The 22,093-nt window shown below is 48.5% G+C and overlaps 1 protein-coding gene across 4 annotated transcripts in view; it reads left to right on the top strand.

The window, feature by feature from the left end:
* ATP8A1 (ATPase phospholipid transporting 8A1) overlaps positions 1-20,670 on the top strand; it is a 107,963-nt gene extending 87,293 nt beyond the window's left edge. For all 4 annotated transcript variants that reach the window (XM_078863263.1, XM_078863266.1, XM_078863265.1 and 1 more), the window contains exons 33-36: positions 10,215-10,303; positions 14,147-14,251; positions 15,241-15,335; positions 16,028-20,670. In XM_078863263.1, the coding sequence (XP_078719389.1) occupies positions 10,215-10,303; positions 14,147-14,251; positions 15,241-15,335; positions 16,028-16,125 (387 nt within the window). In that variant the 3' untranslated portion in view covers positions 16,126-20,670. The remainder of the gene's footprint in view (positions 1-10,214; positions 10,304-14,146; positions 14,252-15,240; positions 15,336-16,027) is intronic.
* The last annotated feature ends 1,423 nt before the right edge of the window (positions 20,671-22,093 follow it).

Here is a 22,093-nt window from a genome sequence, read left to right as displayed (position 1 = left end):
CCGCAACCATGCGCCCCCCCCCCAGCCCACGTGTGCCTGTGTGCGACCCGCACGTGTGTGTGCGTGCGTTTGTTGGACTGCTGGTATGTGCGCAAGGCCCCGCGTGCCTACGAGCCGCCGCAGAAAACAAAGAGTGAATGTGATGGCCTAGGGAGAGGAAGCAGGGATTGGCGGAGCCTGCGGGAAGCGCTTGTATTTCTAATTGCCTCAATCGGCCCACGCTGGGCCCCGGCGCTGGCAGCCGGCCCACCTATTCAGCATGCAATCACCACCAACAGTTTCCTTTCTTAAACGCTCTTTTGTGCCGCTCCCCGTCTTATATGTATATACCACCGGCAAATAATGAAGAGACTCCAGCCAGCAGGTGATAGGTCACTCGCAATGAAGTGCACAGTGAGGCCATCACGGTCTGGGATAATTTCTTCGCCGTTAATTGTTCCCCCTCATTTTGTTTTCAATTCGGTTCAAATTGGGGTCCACGGCTGCCCCCCGCGGGTCTCTTCTCCGCAAGCTGTACGGCCTGTCCCTGCCCACCACCGAGTCTTTGGTTTACATGGCTCCCCCCCCCCCCCCCTCTTGGCGAAACCACCGCCACCATCGATCATTGCCGTCTACCGTTGTCGCTCACTTAATATTTGCGTTCCTCTCGCAGGCCGGCTCATCATCCCCCTCCCCGATGCAGAAAATGAATGAATGTTTACTTGGGAGTACCGTACGCAAACTGCCTCCATCTTTGAGGTGTGCTCGTGGGGGGCTCGCTTCACCGGCATTGCGCTGGAGCCAATTCGAATGGGCAACCGGTGCTTTGTGAGCGAGTTTGTACAAATACGGCTCGTTGGACCACCCCGCACCTGGCTGGCTTTGTGCGGTTTGGTGAAGCCGGGATATCCAGGACCGGTTCAGATGTCACTCGCCACTGATGTTGGTCGTGGCTGTGATTCGCAGTGTGCTGTCATTACAGCACAAACTATGTTTTGTTTGCCTAATGGAGGTTTTTTTGGGTTAGATCTCGTAAATATAATTGTGTGGTTAAACCCGCCACCACCTGACACAGCCAATTAGTAAGGGTTGTCACGTAAACAGAACATGCCAATTAGTTACTAGTTCAGCACACTGGTGTGTTGGAGAGTAAACCCACAACATTTACAATTCAAGTACAACTTGTTGCTGGTAATTACAACCAGCCTCACCAGGGTAAATTTAGAAAGTTAACACTTGATGTATATACGTGTAGATTTTTGTTGTAATGCAAATTTCATATATCACAATTACAGGAAAATTAGACAACTCTATTTACCCTCATTAACGGAGCAAGATCAAACCAATATAATTTGTATCAAATCCTATTTGTACGTACTGACCACGAAGCCAATAACATGACCGTTTAGTTATTTATATTTCAGTGCCACATTTATTTACGCCTTATAGACCTTTAATTATTTAAATAAGTGGCTTATGTACAACCATTCATCAGGAAACGTGTTTTCGAGGCCCATGGTATAAAGTGCAGTCTCAAGTCTGATCCGCTGTACCTCTCTGGCCTCTCGATGTGCTGTGAAGAAGGTTTATTGCCTGAAACGTCTCCTCATGTATTTTTCCTTTTAAAGCCACAGTGCTATTGACGAGTTTGGCTTTTGTTCTTGTGCTTGTCAAACACTGCCAACGCAGCACCACCAAATAATTAGCTTAACTTGAAATTAATCCTTTGGTAATTCTTGCAAAGGTACGTATTAAACGAATATCGTTGCAAAACTAAACCCATGCTGGTCACGTAAAAAATAAAAAGTCTTAAATTCAATTACAGGGTGGCAGCCTGGCTATAAGTCTCCACCGAAAAAGCTGCGAAGGTTGCTCCTAATCCCACCTGAATTACGGCACTGCGCGGCAAGAGAATTGCGTGAGGCGCTGGGTTGCATTCCTCAAATGAAAGGGATAAAAGGGTATTTCATGCTTTGATCCTGTGACGCCCTCCTTGCTGGGCTTCCGAGCCTTAAGCCCTTATCACGGGTTTGTAGTGTGACATGGGGCGGAATAAAAATGTGCGCGGTTGCTCATGGCCCTGTTGCTTAAGGCTCACACAATTGCTGCCACTGCAGTACTCCGATCGTGCATTCAATTTATTTCGCACCATTGGAGGTGCGGCGAAAGGGCAACAAACTAAACACAAAAAGCAGTGATCAAGAAATGAGTTTTCAATCTAGATTTAAAAGTGCATAGCTCCAGTGCCTTCCTAATATTAGAAGAGCGTTCCAGACGGCCGCAGAAGCGCACCTGAAAGCGTCGCGTGATGCGGTGACCATTGTTGGTCAATGGCTAGCCAAAAGTCAGTGCTGTAAGGATGATTCTAGATTTGAAGCTTTCGTGACTGCAAGTATTCATATTCTTAGGTTTTTGGTAAAGTCACGTAGGTAAAAAATAAAAATTAATAAAAGTAAAATAAAATAAAAATCACGACGTTTCGGAGGCAACACAAGCTTCCGTCTTCAGGTGGAACCGTCACAGCACGATAGCTGTATGATTTTTATTTTATTTTACTTCTATTAATTTTAATTTTTTACCTACGTGACTTTACTGTAAGGATGACTGAAGTTTGCGTGATGGTTTATGCTCCTTGACGAGATCAGCGAAGAACTGTGGTTCATTTGTGGCAGGCACTTTGTGTGCAATCAATGCAACTTTAAAAATCATTGGGAGCACAAAAAAAACATCGGCATGCATTTAAGGCCTTGAGCTCTTAGTGGGAGTCATTGGACTTGCCAGGCTCTGCTTGCTCTGGCGGGAGTAGGGAGGTGTGCTGCTGGCTGTTGGCATTAGGGAGGGGCTCTGGAAAGCTGGGTACGGCTCAGATTGTTTGTCCACATGTCTAGCGAGCACGCTGGGGGTTGAGACGGATGTTTGTTTGGTTTTTTGCTTCCAATAACACTTCGTGGTCTGCATGCATGCATGTGCAACCAATTTTTTGAAAATGCACAGACCCGGGGCAGGAGGCTATCGTTCATGTGCTCACAATGTTTTTTTTCTGTATTCTCCGTCACATTGAGAAAAGCGCAGGGTCAACTAATGTTTTTTTTCTTTTTCCCACAACCAAAATCAATAAATACAACGAAGAAAAGGAGCTAAATAATTTTAACAGATCAGCTTCCGAGACCGTAGCTATTGCAGTCTTTGGGAAGCCAGTGCCCATGTTAGGGCACTGAGTCAGCGCCTATGAGACACGAGGATTTAGCACCAGGGCAGAAAAACAGCCGGTCTGTCGAAGTTCCCATGCACATTTCGATTTAAAGCTTTCGTGACTGCAGGAATTCATCTTCTTGGTTCTTTCTGTAAAGTCACGTAGAATGGAAATAATAAAATAATAAAAATAAGAGTCTCTGTCTTCTCGACAGACCTGTTCTCCACCTGAGGACGGCTGCTTGCGTTGTGGCCGAAACGTCGTGAGAATTATTTTATTATGTTTTATTTTTATTATTTTATTATTTCTATTCTACGTGACTTTACCGAAAGAACCAGAATATGAATTCCCATGCACAGTTATATTGGCGTTCTTAACAGAGTGGTGAAGCAACTCTACGCAAGGGAAAAAATTAATCTCACAATTTGTGTTTGATGTGGGTTGGTCCTCATGATGTATTACAGTTAGAGACACAGAACAGATGATTGTCGTCTTCTTCTTCTGTGGTGAGAACTGTGAAGACATTTGATGGGTCACAAACTGGTCAGAAGTCGTGCCCAGAATCGTGTTGAAAGTTCAGGGTTAGAGAGGCAGAACTGATTGCACTCGCCAGTCTATCGTGTTTGTGGAAAAAATCCCTGAAGGGCTGATTGAGCCCAGCACGATCTGGAATTGATTTTAACCAGCACTTTGGAGGGTTGCAGATCCGCGTATAGAAACATTCGGACGTTGCCATCTTCATTCATGAGCCATTTTTCTTGGCATTGTTTTTTAAATAAAACAAGCGCGACCGATGAACGTAAATTGTTTTACATTCAATGAATACAGTGTGGAGATAGTAGTTGAAAATGTACTCGTGGTGATAGGTGGTGTCATCAACGTGTTGACTTACAGTAAAAAAAACCGCGTCTACAAAATTCCGGGAGAATAGTGTTCTTACTGACAAAGCGAGTGAAAGTGCTTGGGCAGTGCTGGAGAAAGCTTTGTTTAGTAATGCACAGATTTGCATAAAATAGCTCTGGACAGATTCCATGCAAAAAACGATTGCCATTTTGTGTAAAGTCCTTTACTGAAAAAACTTAAATTCGTGCTTGCACGTGTGATTTTTGTTGTTGTTGCAGAGCACAAATGAAATCTGAGTTGCATAAAACAAGAAATCTATTCCTCTTTTGTCCTTTACGCGACGTGCTTCTCGGGGGTGTTTGAGGTTATTGGACACGGTGGGTTTTTTTCAAAACAAAAACATCCGACTGAACTTCTTTTTTTTCCCCATTGGCCCTTGCGGGATTTCGCAAAGCCTTGGGCCCTGCACAGTTTACCGTGTGCGTGCTTCGTGTTCACGTGTATTTGTGTATGTGTAAGCCCGTGCGTGCATGCTTGTGTGCGTGCAGGTGTACTAACCCACCAACTCGTGCTCTCCGTACACTTAGCTCCACAAGTAGGAATGCTAGTGTGCACGTGTGTGCATGTGTGTTCATGTGTGGGTGGAGCCGTTGGTTCAAGTGGTTAGTGCACTGCGCTGACGAACTCAGAGCGACCAGAGTTCGATTTGTCTCCACGGCTAGCATCAGTGCCAAATATCTACACCAGTCCTGGAGTACTCGGTCTACCCGAAGTCGACTCGACTTTAAATGAGTACTGTGCCTGGCACAGTGTATAAACATTGGCACTTGGGAGACGAATGTGACCGGGCTTGGTTCTCGCCATACCCGTATCTTTGGTGTGCCTTTCCGGCCTTCACAGGCACTGCTTGCTAACAGCACTTGCCACAGCAGTCTGTCCCGTGGCTATACGGGTGATCTTAATCTTTGTCGCGTGTTCACATGTGCTTGTGCGGATGGGGGAAGTGATTCTTTTTTTTGACGGAGGTTGACTATGCAAGTGACTGTCTCCCTCCCCTAGGGAGTTAATCTGCTCCTACAATCATCTCTCTCATCCCTTTGCGCAACAACAAAAAAATCGTGGGGGAAGTTCTTGTGGTAGCGGCTGCATTATTAAATACATGTATTGTGTAACACGAGCCTCATGGCAAGACGCTTCTATCTGTGCATATGGACAAAAAGAGAAAAAAGGAAAATTGTAAACAGAATATTGACAAAACTCAGGCGTTTTAAATTGCTGTGTAAAGGATTTCCGGTAGCATATGTGTTGCGGTTGAAATCTGCAGCCACAGAAGAAAAACAGCTCAGAGTTGCACTGAATGGCTTCTCGTGATGTTTGTGTGGTTTCCAACATGTGGGTTTTATGTTGTGTCTGCAGTTTTAAATCTGGGAAAAGAGAAGCCAACAAGTAGATCAAAGTCCATGGGATCTAACAGATGGTGATTGCCAATGCATGGGAATTCCACCTTATTATTAATCAATATATAAATAGATTATTACAAAGAACATTGGAAACATCATCCACCATGATCAATCCACAGTTGGATGAATGCCTCCCCCAAAGCTGCCGCCACCTTCTTGTACAATACCTTTGGGACATGTGATCACCTCCAGCATTCCGTCTGTCGGTCATTGTACCACCGCAGTGTTCTCCTTCAACACTCGCACACAATTCTGTGTTGCCGCGTGCCTCGTCCATGATTTTATGTTCATTCTGCAAATCTTCCCATCTCATCCCAGCTGCCCCTCTCCTCCCACCAACTCCCAACTCCCCCCCCCCCCACCAGCAGCAGCTGCCAGTCCCCCCTTCTCGTTAGCCGCAAACAATCTGCCCCTAAAGGAGCCTCGGGGATAATGCCAACGGCCTATAATTACACCTAAAATGTCAATTATTCCATTGGTCCCAGCCTCCCTCTAGACAGGAGCTTGCGATGTGAGAGAAGGGAGAGAGGGGGAGCCTGGGCCACGCTTGCCGGGGATGGAGTGGGACGCTGTCGCGACGTGGCGGAGGAGTTTTACTGGATTTTACGAACGTTAATTAAATATATTTTTGTTCTTTCCGGGTTGGAATGATGAGAACGTCGGGGGTGTCATTTTTTGTGGACGTGGTGGGTGGGTGGCGGGGGGGGGGGTTGGGGATTTGCTGGGGCTGAAAGGCGAGGAGTGAGGAGAAGGGACGGGACGTGTGTTTTTCACGCCCGTGCTTCGTCGTTCGTCTCCGTACCTTGCCGTCTGTTGATGGCGAAGGTGGATCAAGCGTGCGATAAGGCGCACGGGCGAGGAGGCGATTACGAGAGGCACCTGCAGTAGATAAAACGTTACATCCGGGACGTTACGTGCCTCACCTGAGAGCTGTTCTAGTCGCAGCAAAACATTGCCCTTTCTGGCGCTGGAAGAATTTTAGATTTACCAATCTTCGGCAGACGCAAGCACGCGTCAGTGCCAATATGTCAATACTTCCGAAAATAAGAGCGGCTTTGTCATTGTTGTCACCTCTCCCGTTGAGTAGCATGCATGTGAACTGTGACTGACGTGGTTTGAGACGGTGGGACAGATGGAGGGGAAGATATAAGAGCCCATGAGAGCGTCTGTAAAAAAACAACTGCCTGTCCATTTTGGCTTCTCACTAAATCCCTTACACAGCAGAGGGGCCCTCAAAGCCCTTTTCCCATCGCACCACCGCCATGTCAAATCCACTTTTCGTTAACCTTCAGCGGATACATTTTCCCGGTGTGTCATGGCACGTCTGCCCACTAAAGCTGCCGCGATTGAGGATAGAAATGCACATGGGCAGAGCGGAATGGCCACTGTAACCTACATTTAGTTTATCTTGGCAGAGATTCACTCTGACTCACAGCATAAGGGCATTGCTGACAGACTCTCTGCATGTGCAGCACATGTGCTGATTGGTAGCGATCGGGAAGCTGCAACAATGAATCAAAACAATGAATCTGTACAGTATGAGCAATCCCATTGATTCATAAATGCAGTGGATGTTGTTCTTATTTTCTGTTACGACGTTGGAACGGAAAATGTAACTGCTTTGGTGTTAAAATACGAAGAGTATGGATAACCTGACGGCTTAATTCGCCAGTTAACCGCGTGTGAAAAATTAACAGTGCTGCATTTTTTTCTCCTCTCCTTTTTGGGAGGTGATGTTGCAAAGGATTTTCTAATTCTCGCAGATGGTGCTCGACATTTTGTATGCGTTTAACGGGTGGCAGCGGTGGGGTGTTGGGGAAAACTGGGTACCTAAAGTCGTGAGCCCTTGGGCTCCCTGCCGCCTCGAACACGAAAGCGGCGTGTGAAAAGCCGCATCCGAAATGCCATTTATCACCCTCTCCGTGGATGGAGGGGCTTCCAAATCGTGTGTGGCTGGGATTATGCGAGATCCAAACCATGCTGAGTGTCCAGTTGATTGTATGCAGTCACGTTGCAATGGGACCACTTGTAAAATCCACATTCTATTTATAGTACATTAAAATGTTTGCTTGATGTAATATTATAGATTACCCCCCCCCTCCACTCCGCATATTGATTGGGTATCTTTCTGAGCACATTAAATACAATTTACAGCTTGCTGCCTGGAATTACAAACGGGTGTGTTACTTGTAATTCACTTTGCCATCTTAGGAGTGGCTTGAAAAAACAATTTTAAGATATTTAAGCTCAACGAGTTCTGCTGTTCATTTGATGATTTACCAAGGCAGCAGCCAGCGTGGATCCGCAAAGCGCACTTATGACTGTGTTTAAACTTTGCCACTGGGGAGACAAAGGTGGCCGGGCGTGGTTCTGGCCACCCACCCCCTCGTGTGCCGTGCCGGCCTTCATAGGTGCTGCTCGCTAACAGCACTTGCCCCAACAGTCTGTTCAGGCTATACAGGGGGGGGGTCTTTGTATTTGTGCGTGTATGTGCATCGTGGCATTAATGCACCGTGATCGATGGCTGCACTGAAAATACCCGCTGTGAGGGTCAAGACCTTCTCCATGCCATGCCACCTCCGCATAAACCCTGAAATGCCTCCCGCACGCACCAGGACCCCGTGGCCATCACTCGCACCGTTTATCTTTGGGCCGAAGAGCATTGGCACCGGGACTAATCCAGGCCACCTGTTGGCACGGGGGCAGCCTAAATGCAGCCTAAAATATGCATCATGCTGTCCTGTTAAAAGGAACAAAAAAAATGGACACCTGTTAGATTTGGGATGCTTTTTTTTTCCCCCCACGGCACCCTTGGGCTTTTGTTCTTGAAATGTCAGCCGGAGCACGAGGTCCTGGATTAGTCGTTTTCCGGGTAGTTTTGCTGGACGCTGCCTGCGTCAGCTGTGAGATGGAAAGTCATAAAATAACACCCTGTTGGTAGTTTAATGCAAATCTCACTTTAAAATCTTCTACAAGGCGTTTAGTTTTGAACCAACCCTTGGCACGTGGCGTTTCAGCCGAAGCAGATGAATGTCCTGTGCTGAATGTGCGTGCATGTGTTTGCACGGACATTGGCCTGGGGATGAATTAATTTTCCTTGCATATTTTTTCGCGGTGTTGTTTTAGTTTTATCTCTGCTAGACCGCTGTCGTTCTTTTTTCTCGGACACGGTTATGTGAGCAAGGCCAGTGGTGTTCCATTGCCTTGGGCACATTCAAGTATGAAAAAACACAACTTTTTTCAGCATCAACACTATATTCTTTCCATGAAAGAGTTTAAAAGTCATTTCAGTTTCTCTCCCTCTCTCTAACAGCTTCTGACGCAATAGCCTCTGGATCTCAACCAACCAACCACCCACCCACCAAACTCTCCCTGCCACCCCCCCACTCTCTACAAATACAATGCCTAAAGCTTTCTTGGTGGTCTCATATGTGGAGTTTAAATTGCAACGGTGGGATTTTGGGGGCAGACCATGTAAGGCAGGGAAGGCGCGCCAACGATAATGCTCGGTTGTTTGCTCATCTGTCCGCAGCTCATCACTATCAGACACGAGCGCGTTCAGGCGACCTACATGCCCCCTCGGCGTTTCGTTACTGCCCGAATTTACCCCGAATATGTCAATCGACGCTGACTATTTATTGTCGACGGTGTTTTTTTTTTCTTCTTGCACCCAGCATTTCTTACGACTGGGTTACTCTCCGGTAAATGTTCTCTGCCAAACAATGCGCACATACTTGGAAGTGATGAAAGGGCGGTTGGATTGTCTTTTCTATTTGTTCCCTTGAGACTGTTTAAAAGACAAACATGTACATGTGAATGTTTCAACACTGCAATAAATGGACTCCAGTGTTTTGCAGGTGTGTTCATTATGTGAACGTGGTTGTGGGTTCTGGGTTCATGCTGCAAGCAACGTTTGACTCAATTCACGCATTAAGTTTTCACAGATTTTATATCTTTATATATTTTAACTGTAATGTGGTTTCTTTTTAAATATGAAGTCACTTTACATTGGTTTCTTTCTCACACCCCCCCCCCCCCACAGGGTGGGGTATATTATTTGGGTATCATCAAAAACTGCTATCAAATCATCCTTAAAAACCTATCACTTTGCATTCATTTTAGCAGTTGCAACGGACAAGTCCAGCTGAAGAATGAAGGCCTCTCCACGCCATGCAGGTCGTGGGGATTGTTTGCCTGTGCTTCACCACACTGCTCAGAGATGGTGAAGGCGGGTGGCGCTCTTCGACCCTCTGACAACGTAGCACCGCGACACCTTCATAAAACGGTGGTCGGCCCTTCAAGCGGCGCTGTCCAGGCCCCAGCCTGCTTGGCTTTGTTAGATCTGATGAGAGGGTATGAAGCCGGGGTGTGTGAATCGCAAGTGCGGTGGGGTGGTGAACGCGTGCGTCGATGTGTCTGCGTTTTGCCCACAGGCGGTCGGTGCGCTGCGCTACGAACCCGGCTACCCGGGTTCGATTCCTTCTCGCGGCCAACATCGGTGACGATTATCTGAACCGTTCCTGGGCCTCCCATAGGTCGATTCAGACTCAAATTGAGTACCTGGTGCGGTGTGTAAACATCGCCACTGGGGAGACAAAGGTGGTCGGACATGGTGCTGGCCACCCACCCCCTCGTGTGCCGTGCCGGCCTTCATGGGTGCCCGCTAACAGCACTTGCTCCAACGGTCTGTTCAGGCTATACGGGGGATCTTAGTCTTTGTCTTTGTGTTTTGTCCACAGGCGAGTGCCCTCTTCAGGTCGGGCGTGTTCTGGATGGGCCTCTTTCTGGTGCCGATCGTGTGCCTCATGCGGGACGTGGCGTGGATGGCGTGAGTGACGCAGTCTATTTTCATCGCGATCGATTAGCACGGTCGGCTACGTACGGTGCGAAAGAAGTTCAGCACACATAAATGAGCCACGATCGACCTGCTGCTGGATGAAGGCTTTCCCAAGCCAGAATCAGGATATTTATTGATACTGGAGGAATCCGATGAGCTATAAAGCTCTTTGCCACCACCATCCCTCACAGTCTCGCGATGCCGAAATTCACCCAGCGACTTCGCCCGAGCCGATCCCATCGCTTCATGCGGACGTCCTCTTTGTGGCGTTGTATCACTCGTTGGGTTGCGACTCTGCCGCTGGTCTCAACCGCCAGCCGTAACTCCTGCTGCGAGCGACGTGTTCTGACCATACCCACTTACTATTCTGAAGGCGAGTAGTTCATTTACGGGCTGTTTATACCTCGCAGCTGAGCGCACGCACACACGCACGCACACTGTGGCTCGGTTTAGTGTTTACCTCAATACAGTGAATGTATATCTTACTGCTGGACTGGCTGTGTGTGCCAATAGTGAAAGTAGTTGGAAGAGCAATATTTTTCATGGTTGGGAAGAAAAGAGAAAGTTTGACATTTTACCGCTAGGGCTTTTTTTGCCCACGAGATATTGATACGTTATTTCGATTTTCATTCACTGTAGGTTTATCTTTGTCACATTTTATACGTATGGGGTGATTAATTTATTGATACGCCACTGATTTTTAATGACCCGGGAATTCTTGTGATCTTCTGTGAAAGCTATTTCTCCGTAACTCACACAGGAGTGTGCTAAAATATTGAATGTATATAGCGATTGGTGGCGCTTTGGAAATCTCTCATGTCTACCCATTATTTTAGTGGGGTATCTATAAATGTATTACCATTGTGCTGCCTAATTGGAAAGTCTAGCATCGCATGTTGTTTACATTGTTCTTCACATGCACCTCTGTAAGGAATTGGCCGAACATCTCATCGCAGCATCCTCTTCAGTGCCGAGTCTCGAGGCCTCGAGCGAGGCTTTTTGGAGGGGTTGAAGGACGCTTAAATAAATCTCGTTATAAATTCGAACGAGAGGGCCCCACTGCGCTCGCTACCGGGGGGACGACAGCAATTAGGGGCACCGCGTGACGACTGCTGCTCCTGGGGGGGGGGGGCTCAGAGTTGCCCACCCGTTCCCCCACCACCCTCTCTCTCTCTCTCCCCACCTCCACCACCGCCGCCGCCACCCACGAGGGTCGATGCCATCCCCGCGAGGGCTGGCAAGCCCCCACACGCTTTCGCCCAGCGCCGGTCAATTATCCACCGTGACTGCTCAGATGCGCTCACAGACCCGGTTGGGGAGGGGGGGCTTGTGGCTTCTCCCTCCAAAGTGCTCCCCTCTCCCCCCACACCCCACTTCGTCGTCAAGCTGTTACCATTTGAGAGGAAATCCTAAAAGCCGAAATTATTTTTTTGGTGGGGGGATGGTGGACGGCGGGGGGGGGCCAGGATTTGAATTTGATCCGCCGAGTGTTTATTTTAACCGTTTTATTACCTCCCTTTTCTCGTTGTTTTCGTTGCACGATGTGAAACCTCGAATAATTCGCAAGTAAAGCCATCGGCAAATCTCATTATTAGAGTGTGTTTTCACTGTATAGTTTTACACGCACATATTTTTTTATCTAATGATAATATAACTGAAATTAAACGAAAATAGGTGAAACCAGAAAGCCTTATTGTACCCAACTTGTATTCATTAATGAAAGTAAATGTTATTACATAATTTACTCTATCCATGTAAAGTACAATATACATGTCAGTCTCGTTATTAGATTGCTATCGCCACTGCTAATAGAGATTAGTTATCGATGTTATTATGGCTAATGTCAGTTTTGAGCTGACTTGGTCACAGTTATCACTTTTCACCTGTGACCCTACGCCTGCGTATGCGTGCAGATGAGTGTGGCAACGTCCAACGTTAAAAGCCTCAACTACTTGCAAAACAGGACTTGTGCGCCTTTTGGTGTCCTCTGGTCTAACACCGTTTTGAGACGAGGCTCAAAAGAAAGCTGTCTCTGGTGTGGATCAATCAGTTTCAAGGGCAATGCATATATTATCAGAGTGTTTTTTTCTTTGCATTCTGACCACAAGTATTGTGGTAAATGCAGACATGATTCCTTGTAAAAGGTTTCGGTTTGGTGTTCTAACATCTCAACACAGCTGTTTTGTTGCCAGAAAAAAAAGTTGAAAACCTATTCTCAAACAGAACTGTCTTCCTGCCTTCACAAAAGGTCGATAGCCGTGAGTGTCCGTACATATCATAGCCTCGCTTGTACGTACGCCCACGACCCAAATCGCCCAGAATTTGCCCTTGTCAGGTCTCGGAAACGAATTGGGGTTGAGTCTGCAAAGTGTTAGAATGGGCAAACCACCGTGCGTACAACAGGTATCGAGGGTTGCTGCGGGGCTACGTTGCCAGTAGAGGGGGCAATGCATCAAAATCCATTGCACCGTGCTCCCACATTTCACCAACAACATTGAACGGGCTTGGTGAAGTACCAACCAATACCCCCCCCGCCCCGCGACCCGCACGACGTGGGAAAACCCCTCATCCAGCAGCGGATTAACAAAGTGCTCATGTACAACAAAGATCCCCCGTATAGCCTTAACAGGCTAGGGGCAAGTGCTGTTAGCGAGCACCTATGAAGGCCGCAACAGTACACGAGGGGGTGGGTGGCCAACACCACGCCCGACCGCCTTTGTCTCCCTAGCGGCGATGTTTATACACCGCACCAGGTACTCATTTGAGGCTGAGTCGACTTAGGGGAGGCCCGGGACCGGTTCAGATAATCGTTACTGGTGTTGGCCGTGAGCGGGAATCAAACCCGGGTCGCCGGGTTCATAGCGCAGCGCGCTAACCGCTACACCACCGCTCCAACCTCATGTACACGCGCTTACTTACACGCAAACTAAGCACATGGTCTCGCACGCATGATATTTGCCCTGGTGCACCGCATTTACCGAGTGGGAAAGTGCCATGCTGCAGACCACCTGCCTCTTGATCTCACCCCGACCCTTGAGAAAGAGGATCGCCTCATCCTCACTACCCCCCCACAAAGCCGTTCCTTTTGATCCGCGCCTCCCAGAGCCCTCTCCATTCCTCCTAATATCCCACTTTTATGTATGAATTCACGACGTTTTCATCTCCTACCTCCTTCCCCGCCCTTCTCTTCGCTCTCTCCCTGTGAACTGCGTTCCTTTTTTTCTCTTCGTCCTTGAACTTTTTTTTTTTAACTCGCAGCGCTGTTTTAGTGTAAGTTTTGTTTAATTTATTTTGACACCCAGCAAAGATATATTTGATTTAGTTCTTTGCACATTTCTGTAACGTTCTCGCACGCGCTGACGTACGCCCACGCGTTGGCTTGTCGTTTGTCTATTCTGTCTGCAGGTGACGGTGCTATAGGTGCGTGCGTGAAGGGGAGGCGTGGCACAGTGGTTAGAGTGCTGCGCGACGAACTTGACCACCCGAGTTCAATACATTATCACGGCTAAAACCAGTGACGATTATGTGAAACGTATCCAGGCCCTCATCGAGGTCGGCTCAAATGAGTACCTGGTGCGGTGTGTAAACATCGGCACTGGGGAGACAAAGGCGGCCGGTTGTGATGCTGGACACCAACCCTCTTGTGTGCAGTGCCGGCCTTCATAGGTGCTCGCTTAAAGCACTTGCCCCTTCGGTCTGATAAGGCTACACGGGGGATCTTTATCTTTGGTGTGCATGCAAACGCACGCTCATCACGGACCCTAGCATCTTAGCGTACGCGTGTGTGTCTACGTGTGTTTGTTTGCGCGTCCGTGCTCTGTATTTACTGACCAGGATCAAACGTACCTGCTTCAAGAGCTTAATGGATGAGGTTCAGGAGCAAGAGGCTGCCTGCCAGGATCCCGAGAAGGTTCTCATGGAACACCAGCGTGGAAAGAGGTGCGGCGTCCACTCCATGCCTGAATTAAAGACGTAATCCCCCGTCTTTCCAATAATTACCACTTTAAAGAGACGTCCATGCGTCTCCTTGTCTAAACAGGCGGAATAGTGCGGTGCGCATCTCTTGTGGGTGGAGCCGTGAACCGCCGGTGGAAATCCCACACGGTTATCCAAACATGACCACTGTTGGTTTCCAAATGCTATGTGTACACGCACACAGCTCCTGTGCCAATCCACTGCAGGATGAGGGCCGCCCCCATACCCACGCAGCTCGCCGTGGACGTTATTAGACCATACTTCGCCACGCTAATCAGTGCGGTTCGGTGAAGGTGGTGAGCATAGACGTGGAAGCATTCATTGAAGTACAGGAAAATAATCGATTTTTCTGCTCTGCCCTCTACTGCCGACCACGTAGCCCCCCCCGCCCGCCTCCGCGGCCCTGTGGCAGCCGCTGTGCGTGGCGGTCGTCTGGCAAGGTGCTGTCCACGCTCTCCCCCGGTTTGGCTTCTGAGATCGAGTGTGCTGAGATGCCGGGATGTTGACTCCCTCACCCGGTGCGCGGGGGGTCGTGGGTCCGATCCCGACCCTGAAAATGCCTGCTTTATGTTTGGAGTTTGAGTGTCTTTCTCCACGTGGTCGCTTGGAATTTTCTCCGGGTCCTCAGGTTTTCACATTTAGAAACATGCGTTCAGAGTATTTGGCTGCTAGAAATGTCCACGTCACAAGCCACTTCGTCGAGTTATCAGTTGTGGCCAGGTCGCTGGTCACAATTGAAAAAGCGCTCTATAGCACTGTGTGATTTGCTCATAGGCTGCCTGCCACCGCTTAACCCATCGCAAATTATCTTCCTTGGGCCATGACGCTTTGCTTACGGAAACTGGAGTGGCGCGGTAAATTTTGAGGGCAGTTGTTACGATGACGGCAATCGTCTCTTCACCATCGTCGTCACGTTTTTGTCACCTCTTCCGCCTGCTGCTGTACGCCGACAGCTTGACGGAGCGAGCGCGCCTCCTGAAGAACGTGTTCCGGAGGACCAACACGGCAGGGTTGCGTCGCTCCGAGTCCATGGACCAGAGTCTCCTCCGTGAGTCTGAGGCTGGGTGGTTCAGCTGTATGCGCGCGTGCTGCAGTTATTTGGCGCGCGGTGCTTTAACATTGACTGTACTTTACACCGATGCGATCATGTGCATGGTTAGCGTGCTGCGCCACGAAGCCTGCAACCCGAGTCGATTCCGACCTTGATAGGCGCTCGCTAATAGCACTTGCTTTGCCCAACAGTTTGTTAAGGCTTTACGGGTGGTCTTAGTCTTGTGTGTGTGTGTGTGCATGCACACGTTGTGACGTTTAGCACACTGCAGTACAATTGCCAAAATCTGGGTTGAATTGGTGACACGAGGCAACATCTGAATCTGGCTTGTAGGAAGCGTGATGAGCGCAACAGGTGGCACGGCTGCCTTTGTCTCATCGAGGAGTCGGCAATCAAAATAACAAGCAGAGGGATTTTTGTTAGAATTCGTTTAACAAATTTCAATATTTCAAGAGCCGCAAGGCACGAATCGGTCCTTTTAAAGAGCCGCATTTCATTCCGGAGCCGCAGGTCGCCGGTCCTCTGGCCTAACCAAGCCTGATGGTTCTCTTGCTGCAGCAGGTACCAGCTGTAGGCTTGGTTAGTCCAAAGAAAGGTACTGATAATTGTTCTTAATGCCATCCGTCAATTCCAGGGATAATTGGCGGGGGGGGTGTTTTTTGTGTTTTGTCTCTGCGTATGCCCAACAGGCGGATTTGCCTTCTCGCAAGAAGAAAACGGTGTCGTTTCGCAAAAGGAAGTGGTGCGAGCCTACGACACAACCAAGCAGAAACCTGGTGGTGCCTAAACTCGCGGAGGGGGGCTGCGTCGCCGTGTGTTTGACTGCCTTCGTGCCCCTCGCCTGCCCCCCGCCCCCCTCACGCCCAACGTCAACGACTGCCTGCCAAGCACTTCGCTACACCCTGAAGCAGAACCGCTGAGCTGAGCTGAGCTTCCCTCTTGCCATTGTGCATCTCACACTATTTATTGTTTGACACCTTTCCCATCACTTGTTTTGCTTGGGTGTTATTTTGTTTGTACGCGCACACACACACACAGAAAGACAACGATATCCCTATAAAGCCTTTAACAGACTGTTAGGGCAAGTGCTGTTAGCGAGCACCTATGAAGGCCGGCACACCACAGAAGGGGGTGGGATGGCAAGCACCACGCCTGGCCGCCTTTGTCTCCCTAGTGGCGATGTTTACACACCGCACCAGGTACTCATTTGAGGCTGAGTCGACCTAGGGCAGGCCCAGGGGTGGCCCAGGTGTTGGTCCTGGATGGACCAACACCTGGGTCTGCTAATAAATACCACACGACCCTGCTCCCCATATACACGCACACAGGCACACACACACACGCGGTGTATAGTGACCCCATTGTGAAAGACACCCTCCCGACTCGCGTGGCTACCTAATTGAAGGCGATTGACATTTAACGTGTGAAAGCACTTTGTTTTTTATCAACTTGTTGCGTTGAATGTCGTTTAAGTTTCGTTTAAAAAAATGCAGTACTTTATTTTCTCACGCTTTGTCTGCCGTCACGGCAACAAAAAAACTTAAAACCCAACCACATTTTTATTCATGTGCTCGAAACTGTGGTTGAGTTTTATTGGTGACTAAAATGTGTTTTATTTACCTCAGCGGATTTAACTACTGAAGGAAAGGCAATGTCTGGAGCAGAAATGAAATGGGTCACTTGCCAGGATGTCAAAATTTTGAATATTGTTTAAAGGCTTACCACTGGTGGCTGGTTTCTGGTTTTGAATACCCCACCACTTTGCTTTGCTTGTTTGTTGTTAAATATTTTGACCACTTTATTTTGCTCACGCCGTTGAACGTATTCTGTTTTCTTGGGTGGATTCTCTTCGCGAAGTCCTCATGCGGCCTATGGAGATTTTACTTGCCCTAGATATAACAATGCATTGAGATTACACGCATACCCCTGTGTGGCTTTTATTGACCCCAGAATTCCGCGGGATGACCGTGGTCCGTCATGACCACGTGCATCACAACACGTATATATACACGCTCACGTTTATACGCACTGCATTAACGTTACAGGTACATATTTTGGGTGGCTGGCTTGAGCTTTATGACGAGTAAAGGCATGCGTGGATCACAGCCAAACTGGTGACAGCAGCTGAACGAAAACATTAATCACCACCGTCATCATCAATCATCATATCACCGTCATCAATCAATAATCACCACCTTGCTTGCGCGCTCTAACCCCCCCCCGCCTGTAAATCTGTAAAACGTGGCCTCCGCACGTTCCCTCCACCGCGATGGCAGCCAGCACCCCCCTCAACCCCCTTGGCCACCGGCACCCGCCGTCTCCTTTCCCACTCTCGTCACTAAAACGAGAAAACCCACAAACCGCAACCCCCCGCCGGTGATGGAGTGGGACAGCTGGTGTGAAATCACCCCTGACCTTCACCCTGTAACCCCATGGGCGACCTTGTTGCTGAGGAGACGACCCAGCGGGCTTTGTCTCCGTGCCGCTGCGCTAATTAGCCGTGAACAGCGGAGAGAAGGGGTTTGGGGGGCGGGAGGTTGGGATGATGGGGGGTATAAGGGGCGATGGGTGTGAGGGGTGTTGCGTCTGCGTCTCCCTCTCTCCATGTCTATTTCGCTTTCTGTTTCTATACCCCCCCTGCCCGCCCCGCCGCCCCCTCTTCCATTTGCTGGGTTTGAGTTGCGGGAAGATGGGGACGTTGAGCGGGCGGTGCGGGGGGGGGGGTCCTTCAAGCCACTCGTCCACCAAAACAGAACGGCAGTCGCCTCCTGCGCCCGCCCGCCCGCCCGCCCCGTCGCTCCCACCTCCCTTGCTGGTTCATCCCTCGTGCTGTGCGACTGAGCATTGCCGGCCAGGGGGACAAAGAGGCCCCTGTGGAGCCGGGATTCACACGGGGATCGGCGGTGGGGGGATGCGAGGGGGGGTTAGGCAGAGAAAGGGGGTGGTACGTGGGGGTTTGTGGGCAGCGTGTTCCCTGCTATTGTCGCAATGCCCTTTTCTGCATCGTCTTTTAAAAGGGGCTTCCTTTCTTTACATCTCTGTCTGGCTCCCGAATTCTCATTTTTTTGCGTGCCCACTCTCACAACCCTGGCCGTCTCCTATCCCCTGCATCTCTCTCGGGTTTTTTTGTTACCAGTGTCTATTATGTCTGGCTGTCCTTGTATTTACATATGCTTTTTCCAGCTATTTGATTTTTTTTATTCAGTGGAAGGCAAAACTGAAACCGTATTAATCAGACATTTATTTACGAGCTGCTTGACCTGGCACGTTCTTACGAAGCTCGCTGGAACTTTGACCATTTTATCGCAATGTCATCACCATAAATCCATATATTTTCCCTTCAGCTATTTTGTCCCCAGATTCACAATCCTAATTAGGCATCCAAGTACTGTGCGCGGCATTGTGGGAAAGAAAAAAAAGGAACCCCGTTTTGTGGGCACCGCGATGTGGCTGGGTGGGTGTGGTTCGCGGGCATTGTGGCTCCATCTTTGTTGTCATCAAGATGGGGGAGAGGTGAAGGGCCCTCTGATTCCACCCATTAACAGCCATGCTCCTGCCATTGGAATGAAGGGAGGCCTCAAAGGCTGCCCTGTTAGCATTCAGGACACTGGGGCCACACCAATTATATTCCTTTCTGTGCACGAGAAAACTCTGCTTTTTTCTGGGGGGGGGGGGGGGGGGGGGGGTTGGGGGTGTGGAAGTAAATGAAAAGGAACAAAACTCTCCTTCCACTGTGCCCCTAAAACTAAAAACCACTACACCCCCCCCCCCCCTCTGCTACCCACCCACCCTTGCATACCACCAACCCCATGAATTTGGTCTTTATACAAAACTAACGTGTGTGTGTTTTGGTGGTACACGACGATTGTATTTATGAACGAGGCCCTGCAGTGATATTTTCATAACATAACAAGAGTGCTTTTTTTTTGTCGGCAAGCACTTTTGCTGTTGTTGAGATTTTCCTAAATTGCTTTTGAAATCAAAGCAAAATCCTGATGGTCAGCACAGAGAGAAGCTCTCTACCGTTTTGTGAAAGTTTAAATGAAAGAAAGTGCCTCTTGACCAAAACCAGAAACTCTACAGAGCGCGAGTGTTTCTTAAACAGCCTCATTTTAGAAGCATCTGCCCTCTGTCCATGCTCTCCGTTCATTCACCGTAACCACACGACCAAACAAGTCAAAACAGAAATGTGATGTAGTTTGAGTACAGATAATTGTCCCGAGGAGAGTAGGTGGTGCTTGCGTGCGTGCGTGCTCTTGTGAGTTTGTGTTCACATTTGTGTTGTGTATGCTTTTTGTTTGTCAAGTTCACTGTAGATTTCTCGTACTAAAGTTTGATTCGTTTCAGTCTTCGTGATGTGCAGTAAAATGCCTGTGGCTCATAGAGTCAAACAAAAGTATCCTGGCAGGTCAAATGGAAAACGTAGACGCTGCAATGTAACGTCAAAATGTGCATGTGAACAAGGTTATTGCAGACAAATGGATTTTCACTACGTTTTTTTTCTCTATAAATATTTGCATATGTTTAAGTTACTTAATGAAAAAAACTTTACAATTCTCACTGCATTCTGTGGGCTTGTGACTAAAATGTTGTTTGCAGTATTGTGAATGTTCTTCTGAGTCCTTTGGGAATATAAAAAAACGCAAAATATCACTTTTGCATTTCCAAAGGTCTAGTTTGTCTTAAATGACCAAGTTGTGTGTTTCTCTTCCTTTACGTGGACAAAACGAAGTAAACGTTCGAACAAATCCGTTAACTACTGAGTTATAAAGTGCACGGCACAAAGCGGAGGTGCGACCGTGAATGCGCCGTGCTGCGCCGCACCAACGGAAGTCGATCCACTGGCTTATAACTCCCAGCTTTTTCAGATCCGCAGGAAGACCACGGGGGTCCTCTGTTCGCGTTACAAGTTGGCACGCATGCCTCTGTCCGTCGGCCGTCGTCGCCCGCGCCTTGAGCCGCTCGTTCGCGCCGCTGTGCGTCGGCGGCGCGTCTACCGAAGGTGCCGCATGATGCTCGGAATGGCTCTCTCGTGCCCAATCTCGCGGCGGCGTCTCCTCCTCGTCGTCTCGTCGTCTCGTCGTCGTCGTCCGTGTGTGCGCCTCTCTCGGGCATGGGTGTGTGCGAGTAAATGGCCGGTGCTTGCTCCACATCACAAGGAACCCCCCCCCTCACCTTCCACACAACTCCTATTTATTGAAGCGCGTCACGGCGGTTGCATGGCCAGCGCTCATCTCTTGAGCCCGTTTGCAAGGGGTTTCCTGTATATTTGTGTTTTTTGTTTTGCTGTTTATTGTTGTCGTCTTATTAAAGAACAACTTTCAAAATTAAAGTGTCGACGCCGCTGGATAGGTTTTTGTTGTTGTTTGCCCGCCGGTGCAAAACGTAAAGATTTGCATGTTACTCTGGGTGGGTTTGAACAAGAAACGTATAGTAGACATGATGTTGATTTGAAGCTTTCGTGACTGCAGAAATCTATACTCGTTGGTTCTTTCGGTAAAGTCACGTAGGTAGAAAATAAAATAAATCACGGCGTTTCAGGCGTAACACAAGCATCTGTCATCGGGTGCTTCCCCACCTTAATTTATTTTATACCTACGTGACTTTACCGAAAGAACCAAAGAGTATAGACCAAGGGTGGCACAGTCGGGTTTTTTACAATCGGGTTTAATTGTCTTTTCATCTGAGATTGGGAGAAATCTGGTGTAATTGGTTCTAATTGCAGAACCGCACTTCGCCAATTTCTCAACGATGGGCTTCATTCCAAGCTAAGGAACTCACTGGCGCCCACGATTGTGGAGAAGCTCCTCGTGTTCATCACGACCAACCTGCCCGCCGCATTCTACGACTACCCCGTGTCCGACGGCCCCGAGTACGATAGCAGCACCGACGAGGAAGCAGCCTAAGCCTTGGATCAGAGTTTCGTATTCATTTAACCGGGCTTTAATTCCCCGAAATCGGGCTTAATTGTATTAAAGAAAAAACTCGATGCCTGCCGCTGGAAAAATCGGGGTTTTCCCACCCATGGTATAGACATGATGTGTTTTTGACAAGCGATTTAATAGAATGAAGGCTACTGCGGCTGCAGACGGTGTGAAAAAAATCATGCGTTTGGATATGCTCACCCCCCCCCCCCCCCCCATGTGTTATGTTTGGTATTATATACAAGAACATCTGGGTCACATAAGTTGAAATGTGTAATGGGGTGGGGTACAGGATGTTCGGGATATAAAAACCGTGGTGTATGTTTAATGTAATTCGTTTTTTCTGAACCCAAAAATACCTCGCTGCTTCCTCGAGACCTGTCAAGAAGATCCTACTAATAATAATCCGGAAAGATTTGAAGTTTGAACAGACGGAACCTTTCTAAGATGCATCTTAATCGCACGCATTAAGACTTTCTAAAACTCGAGTCGGCGCGACCCACTGAGCTGCCCTGTCTCTCCGCGTTGACCAATTTACTCCCCGTCGCAATACAAATTAAGTCGTTGTCACGCTTCACGCACCTGATGATTGTTAAACACGTCCCACGTGACACGCAAAGCAATCGCGTGGAACACGCGCGCGCACAGCGAGATCTTAATTTGAATCGGATCTATTAACGAAGTGTTAATTGCTTAGCGTATCACCTGGAACTTGTTTAACACTCATCGGGTGAGTGCAGCGGGGAAGAAATTAATTTGTATTTAAAGTCAATTAGTAAGCAAAGTAAGACGTAGCGTGGTGGGTGCAAAAATGTTAATGTATCTCTATTA

This window comes from Lampetra fluviatilis, chromosome 15 (genome assembly GCF_964198595.1).
Source record: "Lampetra fluviatilis chromosome 15, kcLamFluv1.1, whole genome shotgun sequence".
NCBI lineage: Eukaryota > Metazoa > Chordata > Hyperoartia > Petromyzontiformes > Petromyzontidae > Lampetra > Lampetra fluviatilis.
Note: the sequence above shows the minus strand (reverse complement) of the source record. Positions and strands in the feature narration are given on the sequence as shown.